The following is a 25934-nucleotide window of genomic DNA, read 5'->3' on the forward strand; positions in this document are numbered from 1 at the left end:
CTCGAGGTATAAGTGGTATTACGGGGCGGTACAGGCTACTTATCACCCTGAAAGACATCTCTGCTACACAATACATGGAAACCTTTGACTTAATGCCAACATTGTGACTTCTTCACATGCAGTTGGTTATGTTTTTTTTTTTTATAATCTCAAATTAAATTCTGTAATAATAGGAATACACCTATAAAATCACCTTATTTTCGATTTGATGAGAGAATATGGAGGCCTAGTCTAACAACAGATAAACTAAATACAAATCAGTTTACAAACTCGTGCAGTATAATCCAAGTCTTGTTTCCCTAAAATCCTTTTTTGCCAAAATCGTAATAATTAAAACACTTCCGTCACTACCGTGTCCTTCAAGTCTTCGCATGAGATTTAAATAGTAAGATTTAGGGGAAATGCACATGTTTGGGAGACAGATTTTATATATAATTTTGTTAGACCTGGACTCCATTTACTTCAGTTCATCAAGGATATGCCCATGCATGATAAATCACTTCTCTCATCCTCGAATGACACCAAAGATGACTGAGAGGCTGATTTCCCTTAAATGACATTTATTTATTTATCTATCTTGGTTTGCAGTAAGCATGAGCAAAAATATACATACAGTAAGAGCAACAAAAAGAATAGAATCAGCATCCATTTGGGGAGAGAGTATCTGAAGAAAATGTCATGGATTTATTTTCTGAACTATCCTTACACTGCAGTCTCAGGCAATACACCGATATAAGACGAGGGGTTAGGTGGGGTAATGTAGGTTTGTTGAAGTGGGGGTCTTATTTTAAACATGAATAGTTAACTCTCTCTGACATTTGCATTGGACCGTGTTGTAGTCTAAAAGGTTCATGAAGCTTTCACACTTGAAAGTTCTCTGAAAACTCTTTCTCATGTATTCACTATCAATTCACTTTTAATGACTGTGTCTTAATACTAAACCATAAACCTGGTCTTCAGAGAACTTTCATTGCAATCTTATTGGGCTCAATTTTTTTTCTAAGACAGAACTCAAACTATGACAAAAAACCAGTTTCTACATTAAAGAAACTAAAAAACAACTTTTCCAACCAAGCTGCTAACAGTTTGCCATTTGTTGAATGGAATGCAGAAAACACATCAGGTAGCTCCCACCACATGGTACAATCCAAGTTTATACATTCTCTCCACTTTACAACAAAATAACAATAAAAATACTCTTTTATAAATAAAACATTTTTTTTATATTCCATCATGATAATGCAGGCTGGAAAAATTGCCTGACTGCATATCTCTTTACTTTTCTTTCCTATGTCTTCCTTGCTCTTGATGATATCCTTTCTTAGTTATAGCCTTTCTAATAAATACTTACAACCCCACAATAAATAAATGTATTGCTTTTTGAGAACATCTCCAAATTATCACAAAAAAACAAACAAACAGATAAATGGAGATAACAGGAAATAATTTCTGTGACACTGGGGAACAACACTGTCTATCCACCAGGAGGCACTGTTATGTTGGAGTGAAACGTGTTCCCTTTGTGCGTATTATTATTATTATTAATATTATGATTAGTATTATTATTATTAGTAGTAGTATTATATAAGAGTATAAGCCTTTTATTAACACAGGGTGCTTAGCCGTCCACTTGGATCCTACAGTAACTTGTTGAGGATTTGTCAATGTAGCACAAATAAATCAAATTTAAACTTTCATGAAGATCTTTGGTTGAAGAACTAATCTCCACATGCACATGAGTAATACAACAATGGCCAATTGTGTGATGAAACAGAACATTTTATTTGCCAGAATGAGGGTTACTAGGGTTTGATCAATTTAAGAATGATTGGGGTGAAATAGGAAAAATATAAATAAAAACAGCCATACATTGAATGCATTTGACACAAGGAGGAGGAGGAGGAGGAGGAGGAGGAGGAGGAGGAGGAGGAGGAGGAGCGACAAAGTAGAGTAGATAAATTGAGTGTGCCTGCTCTGGATTAGCTGGCCAGATTCAGAGATTACAGAGAAATGAAGTAAATGTTGCAGGAATGCCAGAGGAGAAATGCATGAACTGCTCAGGGGATGGTCACAAAAAGCAAAACAAAACAAAAAAGAGCCTCTAATGACTGTTGGAGCACATCCTTATGAATAACCCTGCAGACATAGATCATACAATCACATCAGATCTAATTGTCTTTGTTTGTCAAGTCTGGATCAGAGAATGAGGTCATTTTAAGACCACTGTGAGATATTTGCGAGAGAAACAGATTAATCTGAGAGAAATGGAGTCGACCTCAATGCGAGTGAACAGATGCTCGTGTTCCACATTTGCTGCGACGACGTGGGAGGATCACCGTCGCGTTGGTACAATATCTGTAGCCGTGCCAAAGTAATGAAAGTTTAAAAAGACTGTTTTTTTTGTACTAGACAATAAATGCACGTTAATGTAAACGGTACCAAATTTGGGCCTAATCTGAGCTTTTTCAACAGGTCGTTGTCTAGTTATCCTGATGGTTTTGCCGCCGGACTGATTCATTGGTCGGGGGGAAATACCACGAGATAATAAAAAACGAAGAGGAAAAATTACTTACGGAAGTAAATTTGTTTTGTTAATTTCCTACAGGACAATAAAACTAAACTACCAACTCACAGATGCAAGACTCTAGTAACCATAAAATAATATATAAACTATACCTTTTGGTATCCTGAATAAATATTTCAGAGGATGGGAACAGGTACGAGTGAAAAAGGGCGCAAACACAAACTTTCTAAATCCTTCAAAACCGCACATTAATTAATTCAAAGCACACTTCCAGTGTAAATAAATACAAAATTAGGCAATGGCATCTATTTCTGATACACATGAAATAGATGCAATACACGAAAGAACAAAATAAATACTGTAAATAGTCGTGTTTAAATTAATTAAAGATTGAGACACAAGAAAACAGCTCTTGGTTCAGCTTTAGGAATAAAACGATAGACACAGTGACAGGGAGTGTCACGTCATCAGCGTTGCTATTTTCATTTGATATTCAGGTGGTTGGATGAAAAGCTGCGAAGCGTTACGGTTCTGTTTAGCCACTAGCTGATTGATTATTTAGTCAAACTAAGGTGGTGTTGTAAGATATCTGAAGCATGAGAGATACCAAATTGGAAACCAAATATGAAACATCTGTTTCATAATCTGCTCTCAGGTCAAACAACCAATGTGAATATCAAATGATCCAAAAATATTTGTCATTAAATGGAAGTCGTCTCATCCGACTCAGGCATTCATCATGTTTGCCACTTAATGAATATTGCACATTGCATGCAACTTCCCGACCTACAGTATGAAATGGGACCCGTGAATGGAGAACACACGCGCACACACACGCACACATACATGCACAAACATACACACTCTTAAAGGTTTTGACCACAACTGTAACTCCCTTTTTTTCCCGGAGATGCCTATTTTACAGTATTGTTCTCAAAAATACACACTTGCTGAGTGTAAGGTTCAGTAGATTACAGTGTGGCCCCTCCTGGTGGTCAGTGGTTTCACGTAACCTTTGTTCACACTTAGCAGAGAGGTGGGATTAAGGGGCCTCCTGCCCTCATAGCACACTAAAGACAATACACACATGCAACATGGCTTCATCTCTGCATCCATCCATCAAGATATATGTGAATCTGTTGGATTATTCTTTTAAGTGCAACAAAATAGACGTACTGATATAAGGTTATGATACCGTATAAATACTGTTGATATACACATGTTGTATTGTAAGTTGTGTATATTCATAGAGGGGTACTCTATAAGGAGGCAGCAGGAGGGGAGCAGCTATACAGTGTTAATGTTGCTGATCCTTGCAAACTTTGAAAACACATGTTGACATCCTTTACATCCCCTAGTTTTCATGCAGTATGAATAGACGTCACCTGAAACTAATTTCTAGAGAAGAATTTGTCCCAAAGCTCACAGACAGAAATAATGACAGAATTACCACCCTTTTATTCTTGCCCCATTCCATCACACAACTGGACAAACAATTTCCCCCCAAATTTGGGGGGTGGGGGGGGTTGTAAACAAATCTTACAAAGGGTGTGAATACTGAGATTTGTTTCTGTCTATGTGCAATGTTGCAGAGAATGAATGAAGTAGTTTTCAGGAGAGGGAAAAGGTCAACCTAGGTATTAGTGTTAATCCTCAGCTTGAAAGACACTCTTCCGGCCCACTTGTCTCTCACAGTTCCAAGGGGAATGTTGTTGGCGTTGATCTTGCACTCGATGTTGACATCTTGATTGGTCGTAATGTTAAGGAACTTGACAGCAACCAAAGGCTGAGAGTAGTTCACCTGCAGAAACATGGCCCAGGACATCTTTAACACAGGAAGTTTTGCATTCTGTCTGCTATGTCTCGAGATACGTGATAGCTGATCGGTTATTAGCGGCAATATCTGCTCATTTAAGTAATATTTTGAATTCAGATTCAATCTTACCTGAGCTTTCTTGCCGTAGTAAGGGTAGTACATAGGGTTGAAAGTGCCATTTGGAGGGAAGTATACCATTTCTCCAATGTTGTTAGTGTCTTCTCTCTGAGGGGATAAACAACTTCATGAGTTACAGCTACTATATATATATATTTAAATAAATATATATATATTCAAATATAAATATATATATATATATAAATATATATTTATATATATTCATATATGAATATATATATATATTCATATATAAATATATATATGTATAGATGAGGAGAAGGTGAGCCCTTTTCTTTCAATCTAATTTTCCAATATGCCCACTATCTAGCAGTCTATTTAATGTAAAACACGATCTTTGTATACATATATATATATATATATATATATATATATCAAATCTACACTAGTACTTTACATGTTTGAATGCAATCTAAAGTCTAAAAACACAGGTTTTGTCCTATTCTTACCCATTGATCTTCGCCAACTCTGTATCTCTGAGAGTGAGCAAATATATAAAAACGCAATGTGGGGCAAAAAGAAAAAAGAAGAGCAGCATACACAGGTGGTGAACGTGACAAAGTGGAATGCAATACAGATATGATAAATGATACAATCACAGACATCAAAGGGCTTGCAGACGACCGATAGGTGGCAGATGAGAGTGAGACACAAACGCTATGAATGGGCTGAAATCCAAATTGTTCCGTTACATCTTACATTGTGAGAGACAAAAAAGGATTACCTTTGGACCACAGGTGACAAACGGAGCTTCTCCATTTATTCCTGGGATCATCCCAATCACCTGTGACAGAGACAGAGACACAGCACATCTCCAGCACTATTCAAATTTAACTCATTTTAAACACAGAGGAATGGGAAATCCTCGCTAGAAAATATGCCTACAATTAGCGATAAATACAATAACCATGGACTCGTATCTTCATACTGATGTTCTCATTTTTACTGGAATACTCGTTTTCTTATTCTCAGTCACTCCACGTCTCCTAGCAACACCATCCCTCTGCCTTCCCTCTTTCTCTTTCATACCCGATTCAGTTTGATGATGATGCATGGCTTGCCATCCTGGTATCCATAGTAACGATCGCCGATTCCAGAGCAGTCCTCCAGGATGGTGCGGTTGAACTGACAGGAGCGCTTTGGGTTGTTCTTCACATCGCCGCTGTCTTCCTGCAGGAAGTTCTGATCTGGGGTGCAGGCGTTATTTTTCTCAACCTGGACGGAGTTGTTGTAGGCTGCAGGGGGGGGGGGGGGGGGGATATGCATTCTGTTTTTAAGGGCTTATGATTCATGTGAAACCTCGGTGCGAGACAAATAGGTCAAAACGCTTCATTCTAGATTGTCGGATAATCCACAGCTGTAAGCTTTTTGAGTCACCGTACGAGAGCCAGACTTACGTGCCATGAACTTATCCAGGGCCTGAGCGTACATGTCCCAGGTCTCAGTTTTCCCGATGTCATAGACAATCTCATAGGTCTCATCTGCTTTGGGTCTGATCACCATGCCTGTGAGTGACAAGAGAGACAGCGGAGGGTTTTCACGACATCGCGCCTCCGGCTGTGACCTGTGCCCGCAACATTTGTATTATTAGCTACTGCACCTGGTGTGGTGAGCCGGTCTTGCCAGGTCGGTTTGTGGTCGTCCAAAGTCTGCAGCATGACATACATGGTGAGTGTAAACAAGCCGGCAAGGAAGATGTAGAAAACTAAATAGAAGAGAAGGATAAGACCTGCAGACAAAAAGAGAAGAGGGTTGTATCAGATGTGAGCAATATCAGGGATAAATGGAGTATTTTCATAGATAAATGATTCAGCTCAATGGACCTTATTCCTTCTGTACAATGAAACGTGTATCCTTTTCAAAAGGGAAACAAGTAGGCCGACATTGAAAAGTAAAATCATACAGATGCTTGAAAGTGGCATGAGCGATGTCAATATACAGCTTTCTTTGTTTTATTATTCATTGACCTTTTCTCAAATGTTCTCTTTGTATCTAGGCGTTTGTCTCATAGTATACGTGTTGAGCTGGAGGCGGTGCATGACAAGGAAATCTGTATGAAGGCGACATCCACACAATGGTCTGTGCAGTCCATTTTATGATTACCGTAATGCACATTTTAAATAGAAATCATCTTCAATCTGAGTAGATAGTGGAATCCGTTCATTTTAATTCAATGTTGCAGCAGTGTTGTGTCTGTGTGGTCCCTTTTGGACCAGTGATGTTTCACAGGAAGCTGGTTAATCCTCATTAAACTATCAAACCATCTGCCTCTCTCTTTCTCACTCCACCGTTTTTTACATACTCAAAATATAACTGCACACTGTGGTCTAAGATGAAGTCAATTTGATCAATAATTTGGTCAAAACAGTAGGTTCAGGTTTGTTTTCCTCACACTTCTCTGAAACTCATAGCGGGGGGAGGGGGAGGCGCGATGACAGAGGGGGATACAGGAGATTACAGGCCATCATAGACTAGACCTATTTCAATTACATTGCAAGAAGACCATCGTGATACTGTTACATGGGCTGCATCTTTTCAATTATGTCCTCCTTTTCTCTTGATTAATGGTTGCCAAGAAATCGTGACAATTTCACAGTGCTCAAGGTGACATCTCCTGATTGCTTGTTCGGTCTAATCAACAGTCGGAAGGCAAAAATAATATATAAATTAATAATACATTGGCATGACGTTTGAAGATCTCAATATGAAAGGCTGAGAATTCATCAAAAATGACGGCTTATTAATCTTCTCATAATCAACTGACTGACTTGTTCAGCACCGTCTAAAACATTGGAAACAAATGGAAAAATGTAATAATCTGTTGCATTGTTCCACTCTGTCACAGCTGTATTTCATTTAATCCAAATGGGTTAAGTCAGTCCTCTCTGTGATGTGATGTGTTCTACTTAAATGATGAAATACTTTTGAAGCAACTGTTTTCTCCCACCTTGACTCTTTTTGTAGACCTAGAGAGCAGAACAACATAAATAACCTTTTCGATGACACATCCCTCATTTTGAGCATCAACACTTGAGGCCCGTGTTGTGGTCCTCAGCGTGGAGTACGCTCGCCCTGTTGGCAGGCGGTGCAGCCGCCTCCCCACGCAGCCAGGCTTACAGGAATCCATAACAAAATGTCAAGTGGAAGCTGCTCCACAGGGGGCAATTACAGAGGGGTACCTTGATGATTTAGAGCTTCCGTGTGTGTTTTTCATACATCAGTTACTAGAGTCATTGGAATCTGAGGTGAAATGATCGAATAGCTGTCGAAGATGGCTGTGAGCACACCTGTTGCATGGAGAAGACCCAAGCTGAGTCATTAAATATATAAAGAGTCAGCACTCCAGGCCCCGGACCAAGCCAGAGGCACTGCAGCGAGAGAGGCTTCAGAGACAAGATGGGACAAAACAAAATGTTAAAGCGTTTTTCTTCGTCACCCAAAGGGGTTGTTGTGCAAACCGCAAATACGACACCACCCAGGGGAGACTGGATGTGATAACGTGCATATGGGTTCAAGTGTGTGGGTAGGGTGGCGTTCCCCCTTGCAAAGAGGGTGTCAGGTTCAGTCGGCCCACTCAGTCAATGCCGATGATGGACAGTGGAGCATCTCTGTTTCAGCCTGGTTTTGTTTGCAGACGGCAGCTGAAAGCAACGTATAAAAGGCCTGGGTGGGATGGTTTAGCATCCCCTTCTTTATTCAATAATAATGACAGGAGGTGTCTCTTTTCTTTCAGAATTAATGAGGAGGACATGCTGTTCATTTGTCTGTAAATTTGTCAATCAAACAGATCTGAGCTGAAAATGAAGTGTTCTGGAGGAAGAAGAAATAGCTAGGCACTGTGTTTCTTTTATTGTTAAAACATCTATTTATTATCATTATATATTTGTGTATGGTCTACAATCTTATACTGAGACCATCATCCTGGTTTTATTACCCATTTGGCTCTTTAAGGTTATTTTCATGTGTTGCAATATTAGCCTTTTGTTGTTTTTGGAAGTGGGAGGTGTTTAATTAGTCCTATTTTAAATATAGTGCTCGTTGTTTGAACATCTGTGCCTGGTGGTCGGCTGGTGGCAACGTAGCATCTACATTGCAGGACTGTTCTGTTTTATCTTGGCTATTACCATATCATTACAGCTCTTTACACAAGCAAGTGTTCTGCTGTTCATCCTCAAAGAAGCCTTTGATCTGAGGCTCTGCGCGTACATTATACTGCATACTTAGAAGTGGGAACAACAAATTTGCTTTTTAAAGAGACTGGCAACCTGGCTTGTATGTTTTATCACCTTTTTCTGAGGGCCTATTGACATAAGTGGGTAAATAAAATGGATGGATGGACTGCCACGCAGTCAAACAAATAGAGCTAGAGGTCAGGTGTGTACAATGTATGCATCATTAGGAGAATGAGAAAGTGCTGAGGTGAGATGCCAAGTTTAGCGGAACTGCATGCAGTGGCTGACTACAGAAATAGCCTAATTAACAAGCCTAAGAGAGCACAGCTTAAAAAGGCCACCAGACCTCAAAGCATCTGGGACGCACTGAGCTGGATTAATTTGTACAGAGTCCAGTAAAGGAAGCAACACTCAATGATTTCCAGCTTTGCATTCATAGTCAAATGTCCATTCTTGGACCATTATGACCAGAATATTACTGCAAGTAAAATCACTTTCAGCACAACACAGGTGCCGCTGTGAGTTTGTCCCCATGTGTAAAGATCAACAATAATCTAAACTCCTAAAAGGGGTTAACTTTCCTATCCTACCCTCTGAATTGATACCTCCCCCCATCAGCCAATGAAGTCATTAGATTAGGATTAAAGCCCTCACTGATTGACAGTCGCTGGGAGGGGCCGGGTTGGAGTTGATACAAATATAGCTTTTGGCCCACGGCTTTACCCAGATTAAAGCGCTCCAATGTCATTAGAATAGAGCCATATGCGCCCTATCATTTCATGAATTTTTGAAGTAGTCGCAGGCTGGTTGTATGGCAGAAATGAGGACAGCATGTGGAAATGCTCCTGTGAGGCTGGGATTGGCTCTTCCATCTCAAGGGGAAAAGCCTGAAAATGAATGACATCATGTTGAAACTGATTACATAAAGATGCAGGCCTACAAGCCTATTATACTAAACTCCAGCAACCCATCTCCTAGGGAAAAACAATTCTCATCTGCAGCAGAATTCATACCTAATCAAAAGCTCTACCATTACTTCCAAAGAGTAGAGCTGGTGTCTCAGCATTGCTGCAGTAATCTGCCAAATTCAGATGTAGAATAAGACCGTATGCCTCCACCCTTACACTGAGCGCATTGCGCAGAGAAAGCAGTGCCATGAATTAATAAATAAATAAAGACATTTTGTTTTCTTCCACCGGCTTCCACGGGAGCGGTGCCGCATTCAGATTTTAGCACCACACTAGTGGACAGCGACATCTTTTACTCATTACCGAAACACTGGCAGAAAAATAATCAACCGACTTCTATCAGGGTGATATTAATATGACAGTTAGACACATTCATTCGTGGAGGCATCTCGTGAAGCTTTAAGGCTCTAGAGACGGTGACAGAGACCTGTTACCGAGCCGTGGAGGGGATGTGTTTGCTGCATTGCTGTTGCTGGACAGTACTCACCCCAGCTGCTAGCCGTCCTGCCCAGAAACTCCCTCGTCCTCGAGTTCCATATAGATTCCTTCCACCCGGTTTTTTCTCCATCTTTCGACATGTTGTCATAAAATGGTGGACCACTAAGCCCTAATACACGCCGGGTTGAAGCAAATGGCCAGACTGCAGAGGGATAGAGAGAGAGAGAGAGCGCGCGAGAGAGAGAGACCTACTGTAGCAGCGCGGCTATGGGATTAAAAGAGGTTATCAAACCCGCTCTACTGATGCGCTCAGACGCACAAATGAATGGAAAACCGAGTATAAACACTTCTTTAGACAATGTGGGAAGAGAAAGATGGCTAGTACTAGTAAGAAGTAGCGTTCCTGCTCTCCAGCATAGACCTTATATCTGCCCTCCCCCAGTTCTTGTCTGCATGCCGCAGAGTTTTGATGAGTGGTGCAGAAATCTAGTGATACTGCGGTAAATCGCTCCCTCCCTCTCCCCACCCTCTCCATCCCCAGCGCAGCTAGTCCCGCCTCCTCCTCCCGCCTGGCCAATCATGTGCACTGCATCTCTCCTCATCGTACGACGGACAACCGTTACAGCGAATCGTGGGCCGGCTGAAGGCGTCTTTTCATTGGCTGTCAGGCCACTATCGTCACGTCCCGGAGGAAAAAGCAGTATATTCTCCCTCTGATATTCCTAAAGGACTCGAACCGTATGATAAACCGTAGTCCCAATTGTTGTGTTTAATTTTCTATCTTATTCATATAATAATACAGGGAGGTTATTAAAAGAGAAACACGCTCTTCAGATAATGTTATTACAATTTATAAAATATAAACTTCCACAACATCTGGATAACGTTCTTTTCTAAAACGCCCAACTTTTCTGCATTAATCGGTTTGTTTTTTTACCGTTGGTAGCTAATTGAGAGCCACTGGTAACACACGTTGTAGGTTACGATTCAAATGAATTTAAAGACAGAATAATAACTAATACTAGAGAATAAACGATTTTGAATTCAAACTGTGAAGCTAGTTGCAATCTGATGGATTATGTGTCTGTGTCTGCGTGTGTGTGCGTGCGTGTGCAATATTGAAGCGATGACTGGTGTTATTCTTGGAGCCACCCCAGCAGCGGCGCAGAGTGAGAGTAGCGCCTTCACATGGACACAGAGGGTGTTGCAACACTTGCTGCAGTGGGATCATAATGTCCACTTCCCCACCATTTCCACTGTAAAACAACACGAGGCATAACAACCTGCACAAATCCGGTTTGTTGTGTAAAGTTCATTATATAAAATTTATTTTTAATGACAATATCAATGCAAATATAGCACTACAGTGATTTCCAAGGTACACCGTATCTTACTATATCAATATAGTATGGCACTCATATAATGGCCACTGTTTTAGAAGACGCACAAAACCAACAGTTTCTGTAAACTATTTTGGAAATGATACCTAGTGGTCCATATCAGCCTGTGAAAAGGAATCATAGTAAGGTGATTTACTTGGAGCTGGACACAATAGTCAATATCATTGGGACATTTTCAGTGTAAGGAATCTCTGCATGCATTGCACTTGCCCATTTCCTTCTACCTGACCTGTGTTTGTTTGAAAATGGACTCAGTAAGCTTGAAAAACCTGGACCCTCAAACACGAGCAGGTGGGAAGTAAAACAAAAGGCCAAGCAGTGACTCTCGAACATTTAGATAGGTCTTCTTTTCACTGGGTGTATTGTACTGTACAGCTTGGTGCTAACTATCATAAAACGACAACAACCAAGAGACATTCAAGTGCCTTAATAATATTACAGAAGGGTTCACTCTTCAAGGTACAAACTTCATTTCATGTAGCTTTCAGAAATAAAACAAATATGTAACAATAACCACTCTATTAATGTTTCTTATGGTAACACGGTGTGGTTGAATGAACAACACCAGTAGTTCAAGATAGCAGCAAAGTATTCAAAATGTCAAGACCACGAGCTGTTGAAATCTGTACACAAATAAAAATTAATGTAGAAAAAAGGGGGTATAAATAAAACAATAACACAGCTTAAAGGGAGTCTTGCATAAATTTAAATAAACTGTTGGACCATGCCTTTCTCTAGAGGGCTTACTGTTTAGTCGAACTATAAGTAATGCATGGACTGGCTGCAGCAGATAAAGTACTTAATTCTTTTAGAAAAAACAAGTGAACAAAGTTATGTTTATACAGTATATGCTACATAATATGTATTGATTACAAGTATGAAAATGGAAATAATTGCTACATTTTCAATACAGTTGTACATATCTATTTACAGTACATTAGGGTTTAATTTCTCCTACTTTTATACCATGTTTTGTGCAGATTGTTCCAGCATTCTGTTTGAGGTGATCAATACTCAGTCTTATCAGTTGCACCATATTGTCTGTGTTGATGGGCGTCAGTTCTTGTTTTCCTGTGTGGTGGAACAATCACTAATGTGCAACTGTGGATAAGCATGGGCGATGAACTTTGTGTACCATTGATCTGTATCTATATTTGGCTGGACTGCACACACTATGTGCCATCGGTCGCACACCCTTCCCTAACAATATACCCCCAAGAGAAATATTCATCTTTGTATACAACCACGTGTTATCTGCTGTATGTAAAAGTCCGACATGATCATCTCTACACATATTCATTTACAATGCTGTATGTCTATTGTGACATGCAGAGAATGACAGTAAATATGACTTATTCAAGTCTTAGATATGTATGTTAGGCTAGTTGACACAAGTCTTTAATTATGTTGCTCCAGCGTCCAGAGCATATTGCTATAAAATTGCAGAAACGTTGAGAAAGTAAATAGATTTACATTACAAATATGCAAACAGATACAGTCGGTAGCTTTTACTCCTCAGTGATGATTATTTGCATCCACAATGACAATCTATTGATCCCAAGACATCTCATAAGCATTCACAATTTCAAGAAACACTTCAATAACTTAGCAATGAGTCTCGCCTTTTCTCATCCGCAGTCGTTTTTATGCAAGTTGGACAACTTTATGTTGGAGAAAATGTATGATCCCTTTATGTCTCAAGTAGTCAGGAGGAAATTTGGCAACACCAATTTGAGAAAACATCCCACCCATTCTTATGATGGCATCTTTATTGTGTGGCAATACTGGTGTTTTGTGGCAAAAAAAATCATTGGCAATTAGAACACATTGAGAAGGACATAGTACAGAACAAGTAGAAATCACCCGGGTCAGAGATTAATTTCGTCTGATTGTAATACGTCCGGTCTCCACCTCTTTCAAAAACCTGTTTTTTTTCCTCAGGGTTTTTCGGGGGTTTTTTTACCAAATAAGTTCGAAGTCTCCAATAATCTTCATTAATGTTCTCCGATGAGTTTCTCACACAGTAAGAACAAAACTCGCTTGTTCATCTGTGGTCATTGTCTGTTCCCGTTACTAAACCCATTTTGCTCTTCTCTCTTATCAATTGTTCATCCATCATCAACTCATCTCTCTTCAGCGCTGTACTCGCAGGCCTCAGATAGCTGTGTCCCACACGACGGCCTGCGGCCTCTGGCAGGGTGGCATGCCAGTCTTACGAGGCTCAGGTGTCCGTCTCCAACTAGGGAGGATAGGCATGCTGTCCTGCTTGTACAGGCTTTTGTCAGGACGCCGGTGGGTCTTGATCTCTTTGCACAGGCAGCGTTTACGCTCGATGACCTCCAGCAGCTTACCGTCTCTCTGGCTCTGCGCTGCGGACTGGGTGGTGCCCCCGCTGACAGGAGGCTGTCCCTGCGCCAGCTGGGCGAGCTGCTGGAACTGCAACTGCAGGTGGTGCTGTTGCTGAAGCTGCTGGAGCTGCTGCTTTAACTGCAGCTGCTGCTGGTGGAGCTGAAGTTTCTGCTTCTGCCGAGACACACTGGGACTGCTGGGACTGCAGGGCACTTGAGGCTGGGCCAGACCATGCCGCTGAACACAATGGAGAAATATATGTGAATTTATGTTGTATTTTTGTATATTATAGTATTTCAATTGAGACATAATCTGCATTATCACTGCAGTGCTGTCTGCAGTGCAACCAATCCTAGCACATGTAGAGTCAAACTGCAGTTCCTCTGGACGGCCACGAGGATGCAGCGCTGCCACGTGTGCAGGCGGAGGGAGGGTCAACCAGCCGCATGAAGACAGGCGCTGCAGCACACTCAAACTGCGTCAGCACTTGCTATGCAGCCAGAATCTGGGCAAAATGTGCTGCTAGAAGACTGCAGCTCATCACTCCAAAACATGGTACAGCATTTTCTCTCATCCACTATTCTCTCTCATTTTCTGAATACATATCAGCCTACGTCATAGAGCTCTGCAGCTCTTATTCTTTTGAGGTAGGCCAGCGCCTTATTCTGCTCAGTGGGCATATCTAGCAGCTATAAATAGATCTGCAGAAGCACTGGCTCTTGCAGAAGAAGGAATAATGAGACCAATATTAATGTTACTCCCAAATCTACCGTGAATGAAGTTAATATGAGTCTAAAGTTATACAGCTGGGTGCTATAAATTAACCTGATTCAGGGCTTCTCGGGCTGGTAGGCTGCTCTGTCTCTGGACGTCTCCTCCACCCGCCTGTCTCACTCCAGCAGCAGAGGAGCGGCCCAGCCGCCCCACTTCTGCAAAGAAACACAATTAACACCGTGAGAACACAGGGACACAACTTTACATTATGACACACCGAGCTGTCGATGTCAAACTACACTCATGTGAGTTGAGAGCTTTTGTACATTGTGTGCTCATTAAACTTAAAGCTACCAGACTATTGTAAACTACACCTTATACCGATGAACAGGAGAGGCCATTTACAGAGACATTTGTTCCTGTATCACTCTGTCAATGTTCGACTGTCATCTGAAACAGATTTCAATCGAATTTATTGGAACATGAACACAGAATTCAGTTTTGGTCATGATCCTAATCTGTAATTTCCACAAGTATTGTTTATAGCACAATAGGATGAGATTACATTTTCTACCAACGTATTTGCATTGTTAAATCACGAAGGGGATATAAGCGATGTAATTGAGTGAAACTGAAATTTGATCGGTGTGGTTTTCACGGTGAGTCTCTGACTGCATTATCCTGTAATATCACTGCACCGTATACATAACATACAGGACTGTCTCAGAAAATTAGAATATTGTGATAAAGTTCTTTATTTTCTGTAATGCAATTTAAAAAACAAAAATGTCATGCATTCTGGATTCATTACAAATCAACTGAAATATTGCAAGCCTTTTATTTTTTTAAATATTGCTGATTATGGCTTACAGCTTAAGAAAACTCTAAAATCCTATCTCATAAAATTTTAATATTTCCTCAGACCAAGTAAAAAAAAAGATTTATAACAGCTGAGTGTTTGTCAAGGCTCAGGAAACCCTTGCAGGTGTTTCGAGTTAATTAGACAATTCAAGTGATTTGTTTAATACCCTACTAGTATACTTTTTCATGATATTCTAATATTTAGAGATAGGATATTTGAGTTTTCTTAAGCTGTAAGCCATAATCAGCAATATTAAAAGAATAAAAGGCTTGCAATATTTCAGTTGATTTGTAATGAATCCAGAATGCATGACATTTTTGTTTTTTTAATTGCATTACAGAAAATAAAGAACTTCATCACAATATTCTAATTTTCTGAGACAGTCCTGTATATTGAACGCTGTCCATCCATGTACTTAGTTCATACAACGAAACAATTCATTTATGAAGTATTTTATACAATCATGTTTGTCACAATGGACGCTAAAAAATGGGGCCAGCGGTCACGGATGTGTGTGTGCAGAGAAGTGGGTCTGTTTACGGCACACACGTTATTGCCTCCGCTTCAAGGTAAGTGTCGCACGGATTTTGAAGGTAAGCAGCATGTCTTTGTTTCAAGGAAAAAAGGCCTTGAGTGCAGATACAAAGAGAGTGACAACGAGACAGAGCTTCAAGGATAACTTCAGTGGAAGAGGATGCAATGGAGGCAGAGCTGTTAGCCTTTAGTGACAGTCGGAGGAGAGGAGAGGATGCCGTCTCTGATACTTCCAAGTTCAGGAGCTACACCACAGAGAAGCCAGCAGAAGAATCCTCATGTAAATCCGCTGCTAGTTCCTTTCTAAATAGGATGTTGTGGTCAGAGGCTACGACTAAAAGATTAAAAACACTCAGTGTTTACTAACCTCCATTGCGACAGGCAGGGAAAGTCTGGCAGGGAAGAGGTAGACCAGCTCTGGGCAGGGCTCTGAACCCCGGGCTGCTGTCCACACCAGTGAGGGACTCACTGTGACCGAGCGACCTGCTGGTGGCACCACTGAAGTGGACTGGGATGCCGGAGTGGCCTCCTCGAGACCCCGTGCCAAGGTCCTCCTTATCCATCCTTAGTAGGGCATCAGCACTGCCATTCCACGCACGCCCTTCGTCCTCTGAGACATGGGAAGGAACATAATGAATATTTCAAAGGGTACTTATTTTCAACACTGGATCAACACTCTGTATTCAAAGTGACTTCTGACTTACTCTCTGTCTCTCTGCTCCCATGGCTGAAGGACAATTTCCTCTGCATAGGCCAGTAAGATCCCTCATCTGCAGCTAAGCTGGCACTGCTGTCCCAGGGCATGAAGCACACTTTAGAATGGAGAGAGGAAGACCCTCCGTTGCTCTTGATTACCCTCTCGCCCAGACCAGGAAGACTTGAGGGCTGCTGCAGGGACGGCGTCTGAGAGCTTCCTCGCAGGCTCTCGTAAGCCGGCGGTCTCCGGAAGCCCCCGGAGGGGTAGGTCCACAGCAGGGGGCTGTCCGAGGAGGGAGGCTTGTATGTTGGCAGGCCGTGAGGAGTGTGAGAGCGAAGATGGGGTCGAGAGTGAGGACGCTGGGATGAAGATAATGGTGTCGGGGTTGAGCTGGTGCTGCTTTTAGACGTGGACGGGGCGTGATCCAACTGTAAGGAGTACGGCCCTCCATCCCTGTCTCGATCCCTGTCTCTTTCTCTGTCCTTATCCCTATCTCTGTCTTTCTCCTTGTCCTTGTCCCGGTCTCTGTCTCTGTCTCGGTCCCGGTCTCTGTCTCTGTCTCGGTCTCTACCCCGATCCCTATCTCGGTCCCTGTCCCTATCTTTATCTCTGTCTCTGTCCCTGTCTCTGTCTCTGACCCTGTCTCTGTCCCTATCCCTGTCTCTGTCTTTGTCCCTCTCTCCTTTATCAGACTTCAAGAGGAAGCTAACAGACTTGCCCTCCCTGCCTGTACTGGAGGTCTGGGTCTGGACGGTGGCCTGGCTCTGAGAACTGCTCTTGAGTGGAGCGGGAGAGTCTCCTCTCTCTGGCTTGCGATAGTGGTGGTAGTGCGAGGGGCGATGGTGAGGGTGGTGGTGGTGATGGGAGAAAGGGGAGGTGGATTTGGAAGAGGGGGGCAGAGGTGTGGAGTGGCTCCTGGCTCTCAGTCCGGGAGCGGGGCCCAACTGGGCCTCCCTGCCGTGTTTGTCCTGCTGAGACGCACTTCCTCCCGACGACTCCTTGGAGCTCGACAGCGACGAGGGGACATTCGAACAAGTTGCGGAGGAGGTGCTGGCTTGAGTTGTCACGCTGGATGTTTGAGTTCCCATTTTAGCAGACGCAGACTTGTTTTGCACCCCGACCCCGCTGGAGGCTGCTGCAGGCTGTGGGAAGGCAAGCAGTGGGGGCCGGTGCTGTAGAAGATTGGGGAAAGGGGCCGGGATCTTCGTGTTGAACTCTGACTCGGATTTCGTCCCTTTTAGCAGGTAGGGAGTAGGAGCTCGTGGGGTGTGTGGACTAGTGGAGAGGACCTGGGGGACAGGGGTGGAGGACACAGAGGAAGGGAGAGGAGACGAATGGGAGATCGACACGGTAGCTTTGGATTTGGAGTAGGACGGAGAGGAAGAGGAGGGGCGTGGCAGAGAGGAAGAGCTGCTGGAGGAGGAAGGGGTGACACGGAAGTGTTTAGAGTGTTTCAGTTTATGATGTTTGTGAGGGAGGCGTCTGTGGGAGTCTCTGTCCTCTTGCTGCGGGTGTTTCATCTCCTCATAGATGGCCTCACTCTGGTCCGAGTCAGAGTCAGGCGTGGTGGCCACGGGTGTGACAGGGTGGGGCGTGGCCGTCTGGCTGTCTCTCGTGAACACTTTGCCCACCATCTCGATATAGACCGGCTCATCCTCTCCGTCCCCCGTCTGATTCTGAGAGTCCGATGCCTGAAAAGGCAAGGATGTGGCAGAAGGAGGCACACGTGGAGGGAGAGGGTCAAAGGAAAGCTGGGTGCTGGGACTTCTCTTGGGCTTTAAAGGAGGCAGCTTCTTTCCGCCGACATCTCCAGAGTCAGACTTCTTCATGGCTTTAGGAGAAATACAAAAATACATGTGAAGAAACAAGACGATTTTCTTTGTGGAATATGCATCAGAAAACACATCCACTGCTTACCGTTTTTCTTCTCTGAGTGTTTGGCCTGTGAGTGAGAGGACGCAAGGGGTGGCGGTGTGTCAAGAAGTCCTCTGCCGTCAGTGGATGAGCAGCTGAGGCGAGTGCTGGGGTGGCGTTTGGGTTTGGTCGGTGGGCAGCGGCCACAGTGTTGGGACTGGGTGTCAGAGTAATCTCCGTTTTCCAGACCCGTGTCCCCGGCACAGACCGCATGGCACGACTGCGAGCGCGGCGCCATAGCGGAGGCACAAGAGTGAGGGGACAGGTCCTGGGAGGCCGGCATGGTCATGAAACCCATCCGGAAGTGCCGGCGGAAAGAAGCCAAGTCTCTGACTTTGCCAACCGTGGCCGAGGGGTCGTTTTGATTGGAGCTGCAGTTTGGAAATGGGGTTGGGAAAGTGTGGATAGAAGCATGACAAAATCAGTTAATTGCTAAAACATTCATGTACCAGGCTTAATGTTGACCTCCCTCTTTTCTCACTCTCTCTTTGGTCTTCAAAGATTGCTTTTGCAATGAAGAAATGCCTGCATGGGCTTTCACTGCAACGGGAAAGCCCTGCAGGCTCCTCCATCTTTGGCATTTACATATCTTTCCATCTGAATTCCTCCACATCTGCTTCAAACACATTCAATAAGGAAATCAATTCCTCTGTCAAAAACAAAGTGCTCGTAGTGTACGGTGCACTGCTGGAACTCCCTTTTTCTTTGGGGTTGACTGTAGCCCATGGGGGAGAGAGATCATCTCGTAACCTCAAGGTATCCGGTTTGATCAACGCTCTCCCCGTAGTTGCAAGTGTCCGAAGTGTCCTTGAGCAAGACACTGAACCCCCACTTGGTCCCCGGGCGCTTCACCACAGCCCACTGCTCCCTAGTTACTAAGGATGGGTTAATATCCTCAGCCCACGTCTGCTCTAATACAAAAACATCTAATCTGTTTCCATGGGAACAGTTTTCACTTTCATGTATTTAGAAGTTGGCCTTTGAAATCATCAATAATACGACCTCCCGTGCAACAAAAAATGAATAAAATAAATGCTTTATCAAACTAATCAATAAGTGGATTCTGATTATTTATTCTGTCAAGCTATGAAATACTTGAATGTATGATGTACCTTCTTCAAAAAAATATATAACTTATTAAAAAAAACTTAATAATTAATTTAGTAGCATCATAAATACACCACAGAACCTCAAATTAGGCAAAATATTTGTAAACTATAAACAAAGTTGAAGTGGAGTACAGTTCAGGCATCAGCGTCAGCGCTTCAAGTTGTTGAGCCAAAACTGTGAGCTTCGACGACCCTGCCGAGTTTGCCGAAGCCTAAAGAAATGGCTTCCCGATAACTCTCTGCTTTAGCGATAGGTGGTGCATTGGTGTGGTGTCTCCAGGAGTGTTGTGCCGCCTCACCTCACAGCAACAAAAGATAAGTCCCCGGCCTTTAAGCTAACTTCAATCCAACAAGGTTGAATTACTTTTCCCTGTGCAACGTACTTCTTATTAACGAGACCATTGTGAAGCTACTGTACTTACGCACAATAAAAAATATGTTGATATATGTCCAAAAAAATGACATAAAGGTATACACTACCGTTCAAAAGTTTGGGATCACTTAGAAATGACTTTATTTTTCAAAGAAAAGCACTGTTTTTTCAAAAAAGATAACATTAAATTAATCAGAAATACACTCTCTACATTGCTAATGTGGTAAATGACTATTCTAGGTGGAAGTGTCTGGTTTCTAATGAAATATTTCCAAAGGTGTATAGAGGCCCATTTCCATCAACTATCACTCCAGTGTTCTAATGGTACATTGTGTTTGCTAATCGCCTTAGAAGACTAATATCTGATTAGAAAACCCGTGCAATTATGTTAGCACAGCTGAAAACAGTTATGCTGGTGATATAAGCTATACAACTGGCCTTCCTTTGAGCTTGAAGTTTGAAGAACAAAATTAATATTTCAAATATTAATCATTATTTCTAACCTTGTCAATGTCTTGACTATATTTCATATTCATTTGATAAATAAAAGTGTGATTTTTCATGGAAGACACGAAATTGTCTGGGTGATCCCAAACTTTTGAACGGTAGTGTATATCAATGGCGCAAGAGGGGGAATGAAAACATTCCCACATGGTGGAAACACCACCACAAGCATTATAAAGCAATGAGAATTTATTGCAGCAATGCGGGAAGAAATCCCAGCTACATCAGGCTAATCACTATTCAAGGTTTGTGTTCATCAGATCTCAGCCACAGGGAGCACATCTGGAGATCCACATCTGTGTGTACACGTTGGAGGCGCTGAGAGATTGTCTTTCTGAGTGTGTAATTAAACAGCTCAAATGCACGATTATTCTGCGTGCAAGTGATTCATTATTGTACTCGATGGCAACACATGACTACGGTTCATGCGGCGCTCTCTTTTTAGATCCGTTGCCATCCCTGGGAGGCAGTGAAGTACAGGAGAAGACAACTGAAGCTTACAATTTGTAGTCAACACAGCAAGCAGCAGAAGCAGAACTAAGGCTGCTCATCCCCGAGAACACAGAGGCTCAAATCCGTGTTTTGTATCGTCTGTGTGTGGTGCGGCAACAAAGTGTGATTGCATCTGCACAAGTATGCTTGTGCCCTTGAAGGCCAGTGGAGATTTACTCGTGACTCCTCACAATCGGCACAGATACTACGGGGCCAAAATTAGCCCAGAGCAGAGGTTGAGGAGCTGCTTGTGTTTTGTTTCTCTCTGACAGAGCATCAGACCAAGACCAAACACTCAGCTGTCCAAAAAGTATTTGGACTTTCACTTCTCTATTTGCTTCTTTTTTCTTTGTGTGCAGAATCAACTGTTACTTAAAGCAGACGTTTGGTAAATAGCATGAATAGAAGATAGCGTATACTTTTTGGGCAGGTATGCGCTTACATAACAGGATTTTGACTTATTTTTTTTGCTCATATTGTACACAGCAATATAAACTGAACAAGAGTACATTTTAACATTTAGCTCATGTAACAATGTACCAGTAGGCAAAAGATGAGAAATATATATTAAAAGTATATACAAATACATAAATAAATAAAATATCCAAGTCTATAAGTCAGACTGTTTCTTTAGATTGTAAACAATAATATATCAGTGTAATGGAGCACAGTGCAAATATACTGGATTAAATTACCTATTCACCAGGTTGCTTTGTATAAATTATATTTTCCCAAAATGAACCGTTGCTTTAATTTTGCAGTTCTTTGTCTGTGTTCACTGATAAACTGAAACCCCATACTGCACAATGGAGCCTTGATAATTCAGGACATTGGAGTAGCTCTTGTTAATTACTGGTATGATCAGATTGCTTTTTAAAATCATAAAGAGAGCTTAATCTGTAACAATTAATATGTCAAGTACTTCTCCACCCTTTTTACTTTGTCCAATGTCCACATTGGGAATTGTTCTGTCGGCATGAATCTGAAGTATCTACAAATCACTTGTAACTAATGTTCCAGTTCACTCAAGAGCAATAATACCGCCGCCAATCAAACTGTATAAGGTCAGTCGCTGCTCCTCTGCCGCCTTTTGAAAGACACCTTTGGCAGATTAATCTTTGGACAGACTCTTTAATACCTCCTCCTCCGAGTGCGAGATATTCCCAAAAGCTTTTAAGACTGTGGTGATAAAGCTTCTGCTGAAGAAATCCAGTTTAGATCATTCTGCCCCTAGCAGCTACCGTCCTATTTCTAATGCACCTTTTGGGGGCAGAGTTTGACAGTGGGTTATGTTTAAACAGCCAAATGAGATTATCTGCAATAAAAATCATCTTTGAGAATATCCAATCTGGTTTGAGGGCAAATCAGAGCCGTTAAATTGTGTGTCGTTAAAATCTCTGATGGGTTAAGGTTGAGCAGCTGACACGGAGTGTGTAGCTGTCCTCGTTCTGTTGGAACATCCTGACATATTTGACACATTACACAACACTTTAATTGATTGCCTTAAGTTATGGGTTGTCTCGCGCATGGTTTTGAACTAATGTGATTCCTCAAGAATACATAAAAGGCTCAATTATGAAGCACAAGATGTGTCGACTGATACTTTTAAGAGTGTGGTTGTATGGTTGCCAGCCTGTGACACACACACACACACACACACACACAGTAGCAACTAAACTAAACTTTCCATTGATCTTTATCGTCACTGCTTGTCCACAATGAATAACCACACAGATAACAACTTCTTGAAGCTTCCACAAAAAGAGAATACTTGTCTTTGTCTGCTTGAAAACTGAAGTCTTCTCAGACATTGAACTTTCATTTTCAAGTAATTTACTCATGTGACGAAGACTGTTATTCTCGGTTGACATAATGAGGAATACATTCACGTCGGGTTGCCATGATAGCTGAAATAAAATGTTTTCTTAACAAAACTGAATGAGCTGAAATCTTTCAGCACATGTTTTTTTGAAGGCCTGATTGTGCTTTGAACCATGTGCTTCAGATGTTGAGGATAACAAAGGCCTTTCTTCTCTGGGTTTGATGCTTCTCTAAAAGGGGCATAACAGGGATCTGAATCTTTGACTGATTCCCTGTTGATCTCAATATAGAGTTGGCAATTTAATAGCGATTCAGATTCAGGTCAATGAGTAGCTCAAACTGCAAAAATATATATATATATCAAAATAGAGATGTTGATTGTAAAGACACTATTGTAGTCTCTGTTTAAAATATTACCGTTGCTTAAAAATAAGCTTTATCTATTCAACATGGTCCCATATTCATGAGGACATCAGGTGAGCTCAGCATGAGTAATGTTCAGACAGTGGTATCCAATCAGGTGTCAGTAAATTCAAACATCTATCCAGGAAAAGGGAGAGCTCCTCTTTAAACACTGAGAAGACGTATGTCTCCCTGCTTGGCCTTGGACTGCGAATGGAAAACCAAGAAAGACTAACTAAAGATCATAAAACAGATTAAAAGCGTTAATTATATTAATTATGTATTTATAGCAAATATGTTAACCTTTAATTAATGGTACAGCAAACTTAATTTTCTAATTCCATTGTTTACACAAAAATAATCTATTCATAATTTGATTTACATTATAAATCCGTCATTTCTAAACATTTGATACTACGTCTTTTATTCATCTCTATGCTAAATTGTTTAATTGAATATCAATTAGTAAAATTGCTTTGAAGGGATTTGCAGGGCGGATTTTAGTCCTCCATATATCTGCATACACACTGGTACACCCATACCAGTCCATCCCACTGGTCTCATCATTTTGTGCAAGAATAGATAAACCCTCAGCTGGCAGCAGCAAGGTCTTTGTCACGAGGGGGGAAAGTCTGACGGCCGGAATTAGCGCCATAAGAAACTCTATTTTTATATTTTAAAAAACAAAACAACCATGCAACACTTCACCAACGTTGTCAGTCAATCATAAAATCGGTCCAACAAACAGATCTCTAGTACAAAATATATTCAAAGAGTTCTATTCACAGGGTATCTTTCACTTTGTTTTCAACTTTTATATATGGGTTGCATCTTGGGGAAACATAGTGCTTGTCTTTTTAAGAGATGCTGAGCCTCTGGCGCTAACAAAGTCCCACATCCTGTGAGGTTAGGGAGGGCGTGTCACTGGCCAACTTCCTTATTTTGACATTTCTATTTTTTTAATTATCATATTGAAACTCACCTATTTACAATTTACTTTCTCCACAGCTATCTCTGCTTTATAAAATATGACATCTCTAAAGGGTCTTTAGATCTCAAACTGTCGACCAGTGCCCTTCATACTTTTCCTGTGTCCCTCCTCCTCTTCCTCTTCCTCCCTCCCATCAGCTCTGCAGCCGGTGCCCGTCCCGCCTCCAGTCCGTTTGGTTTTCATCTTTTCCTCCCTGCGTGGTTTCATCCCCTGACCCTGCTCTGTTCCTCATCATCACTGGGCATGTCCTGCTTCTCACCTCTGCTGCTCTGGCAAAGCTCCGCTCTGCTTTCATCGCTCATCATGTTCGGCTGTCCTACGTGTCGCCCTACACCTCCACTGGCCTGATGCTGCCACGCCGTTGATCTCCGTTTCAAACACAAGCCGTGAGTCAGAAAGAGTCGGACGACGCTTCTAAAAACACTGAGTTGTTGTCTTGGATGCTCCCTTGGATTTTGGTGAATTATAGGTGACTCACATTTGAGTGGTGCATCTCTACTCCTTCAGAAACACCCGATTAGATACACAAGATCACTCACTAACCGGCTCTTTTCAAAACAACACTGTCACAAACAAACTCACACATACACGAACAGCACAAATAACCACAAGTCTTTAATCCCACTATTGAGATTTTGAAAACCAATAAAAAAATCTAAATTTGAAGTTAAAATACAGATATGTCATTAGCTTTACTAATCAAGTATACACAATAAGAGTTAATGTAAATGTGTCTGTGTTTAAGCAGCATTTAACTGGTGTAGCCAGTGTCGCCGCTCCCATAACGCGCACTAAGCGCTGTGCGTAGGGCACCAAGTCCTGAAGGGGCACCAAAAAATGGGCAACTAAAAAATCATCATAGTTAAAATAATTATAATGACAATAATATTTCAGTATAGAAATATTAGGCACCTTTTAGGCATGTATATCACAAAACAGGCAGAACAAGAGATATATTTAATTGCTCAAAAAAAGTTACGATGGTGCCCCCCCCCCCCAAAAAAACTATACAAATACATTCAACTTCCCAAGCTCGCCGTGGATGCCCTTTCCCATCTCAGTGGCCTGACGAACTTTTACAGTAAGCTTAAACTTCTCGAAAATGGCCTCAAAAAGACAACACTAGTCAGGAGCAGAAAAAAGGAAAAGAAAAAAACTGCGAGATGATGCCCGTGCATCCCTTTCAGGTAAGTCCATGTTTAATCATTGTTAAATACGGGAAATGTGCTGCTAATTTAATGGTTAGCCTAGGCATACACCTCAAACTAGCTGACGTTATTGCTAATGTTAGCACACTCAAATATGTTAGAACTTAGGTGCAAGTAGGGTTGCCAACCATCCCGAATTGTCCGGGACATCCCGAATTATGGGTGATTTTGATTTGTCCCGTCAAGGCCAGCTCCAGTCCCGTATTCCATTCACAGCCTTTTTTATTTGTATCCGTGAAAAAAGAAAAATATAACAGTGAAGTGTAATCTGTGCCCTGGAGACAAACGCCTCTCAACTGCACTTGACTCCACAAGCATTTGTTACGCCAACACGAACAGGTGAAACTAGTAGGGAGAGCTCATCATGCCTCGACTGAAGGACAGACTGCCCCAACTCAAATAGAGTATCTTAAATCAGGATTAAATTGGAAGCTTGCACATTGACTACTGGTTGTTTTCATATTTTATATTAGCATTCTTTACACATGATGAACTGGTGTTCATATGT

General features: G+C 41.8%; 2 protein-coding genes across 4 annotated transcripts in view; both read right to left on the reverse strand.

The window, feature by feature from the left end:
* Window positions 1-543: 543 nt before the first annotated feature.
* Window positions 544-10510, reverse strand: atp1b2b (ATPase Na+/K+ transporting subunit beta 2b). Of its 2 annotated transcripts, XM_056411654.1 has the most exons (8): window positions 10106-10510; window positions 6079-6207; window positions 5876-5983; window positions 5508-5713; window positions 5203-5262; window positions 4928-4954; window positions 4470-4565; window positions 544-4325 (listed from the first exon to the last, which is right to left on the reverse strand). In XM_056411654.1, the coding sequence occupies exons 1-8, from the start codon at window positions 10194-10196 to the stop codon at window positions 4158-4160; spliced, it is 885 nt and encodes a 294-aa protein (XP_056267629.1). In that variant the 5' UTR covers window positions 10197-10510; the 3' UTR covers window positions 544-4157. The 2 variants fall into 2 exon arrangements, with proteins under 2 accessions (XP_056267629.1, XP_056267630.1); XM_056411655.1 differs by lacking the exon at window positions 4928-4954.
* Window positions 10511-11868: 1358 nt separating this feature from the next.
* LOC130192044 (neuronal tyrosine-phosphorylated phosphoinositide-3-kinase adapter 1) overlaps window positions 11869-25934 on the reverse strand; it is a 28281-nt gene continuing 14215 nt past the window's right edge. The window contains exons 3-7 of one of the 2 annotated variants that reach the window (XM_056411886.1): window positions 18530-18897; window positions 16620-18443; window positions 16283-16525; window positions 14631-14734; window positions 11869-14042 (exon numbers count right to left, since the gene is read on the reverse strand). In XM_056411886.1, the coding sequence (XP_056267861.1) occupies window positions 13611-14042; window positions 14631-14734; window positions 16283-16525; window positions 16620-18443; window positions 18530-18897 (2971 nt within the window). In that variant the 3' untranslated portion in view covers window positions 11869-13610. Of the gene's footprint in view, window positions 14265-14630; window positions 14735-16282; window positions 16526-16619; window positions 18444-18529; window positions 18898-25934 lie in introns of both variants that reach the window. The other variant, XM_056411885.1, reaches the window with a different exon arrangement.

Source organism: Pseudoliparis swirei, chromosome 3, assembly GCF_029220125.1.
Source record: "Pseudoliparis swirei isolate HS2019 ecotype Mariana Trench chromosome 3, NWPU_hadal_v1, whole genome shotgun sequence".
Taxonomy (NCBI): domain Eukaryota; kingdom Metazoa; phylum Chordata; class Actinopteri; order Perciformes; family Liparidae; genus Pseudoliparis; species Pseudoliparis swirei.

Excerpts from the sequence above, each read along its gene's own strand:
- atp1b2b (XM_056411654.1), bottom strand. The coding sequence starts at position 10,196 with ATGTCGAAAGATGGAGAAAAAACCGGGTGGAAGGAATCTATATGGAAC. Across the intron at positions 4,955-5,202 it reads TTGTCACCTGTGGTCCAAAG|AGATACAGAGTTGGCGAAGA; the intron begins GTAATCCTTTTT and ends GCTCACTCTCAG. Across the intron at positions 4,326-4,469 it reads ACTACGGCAAGAAAGCTCAG|GTGAACTACTCTCAGCCTTT; the intron begins GTAAGATTGAAT and ends ATGTTTCTGCAG.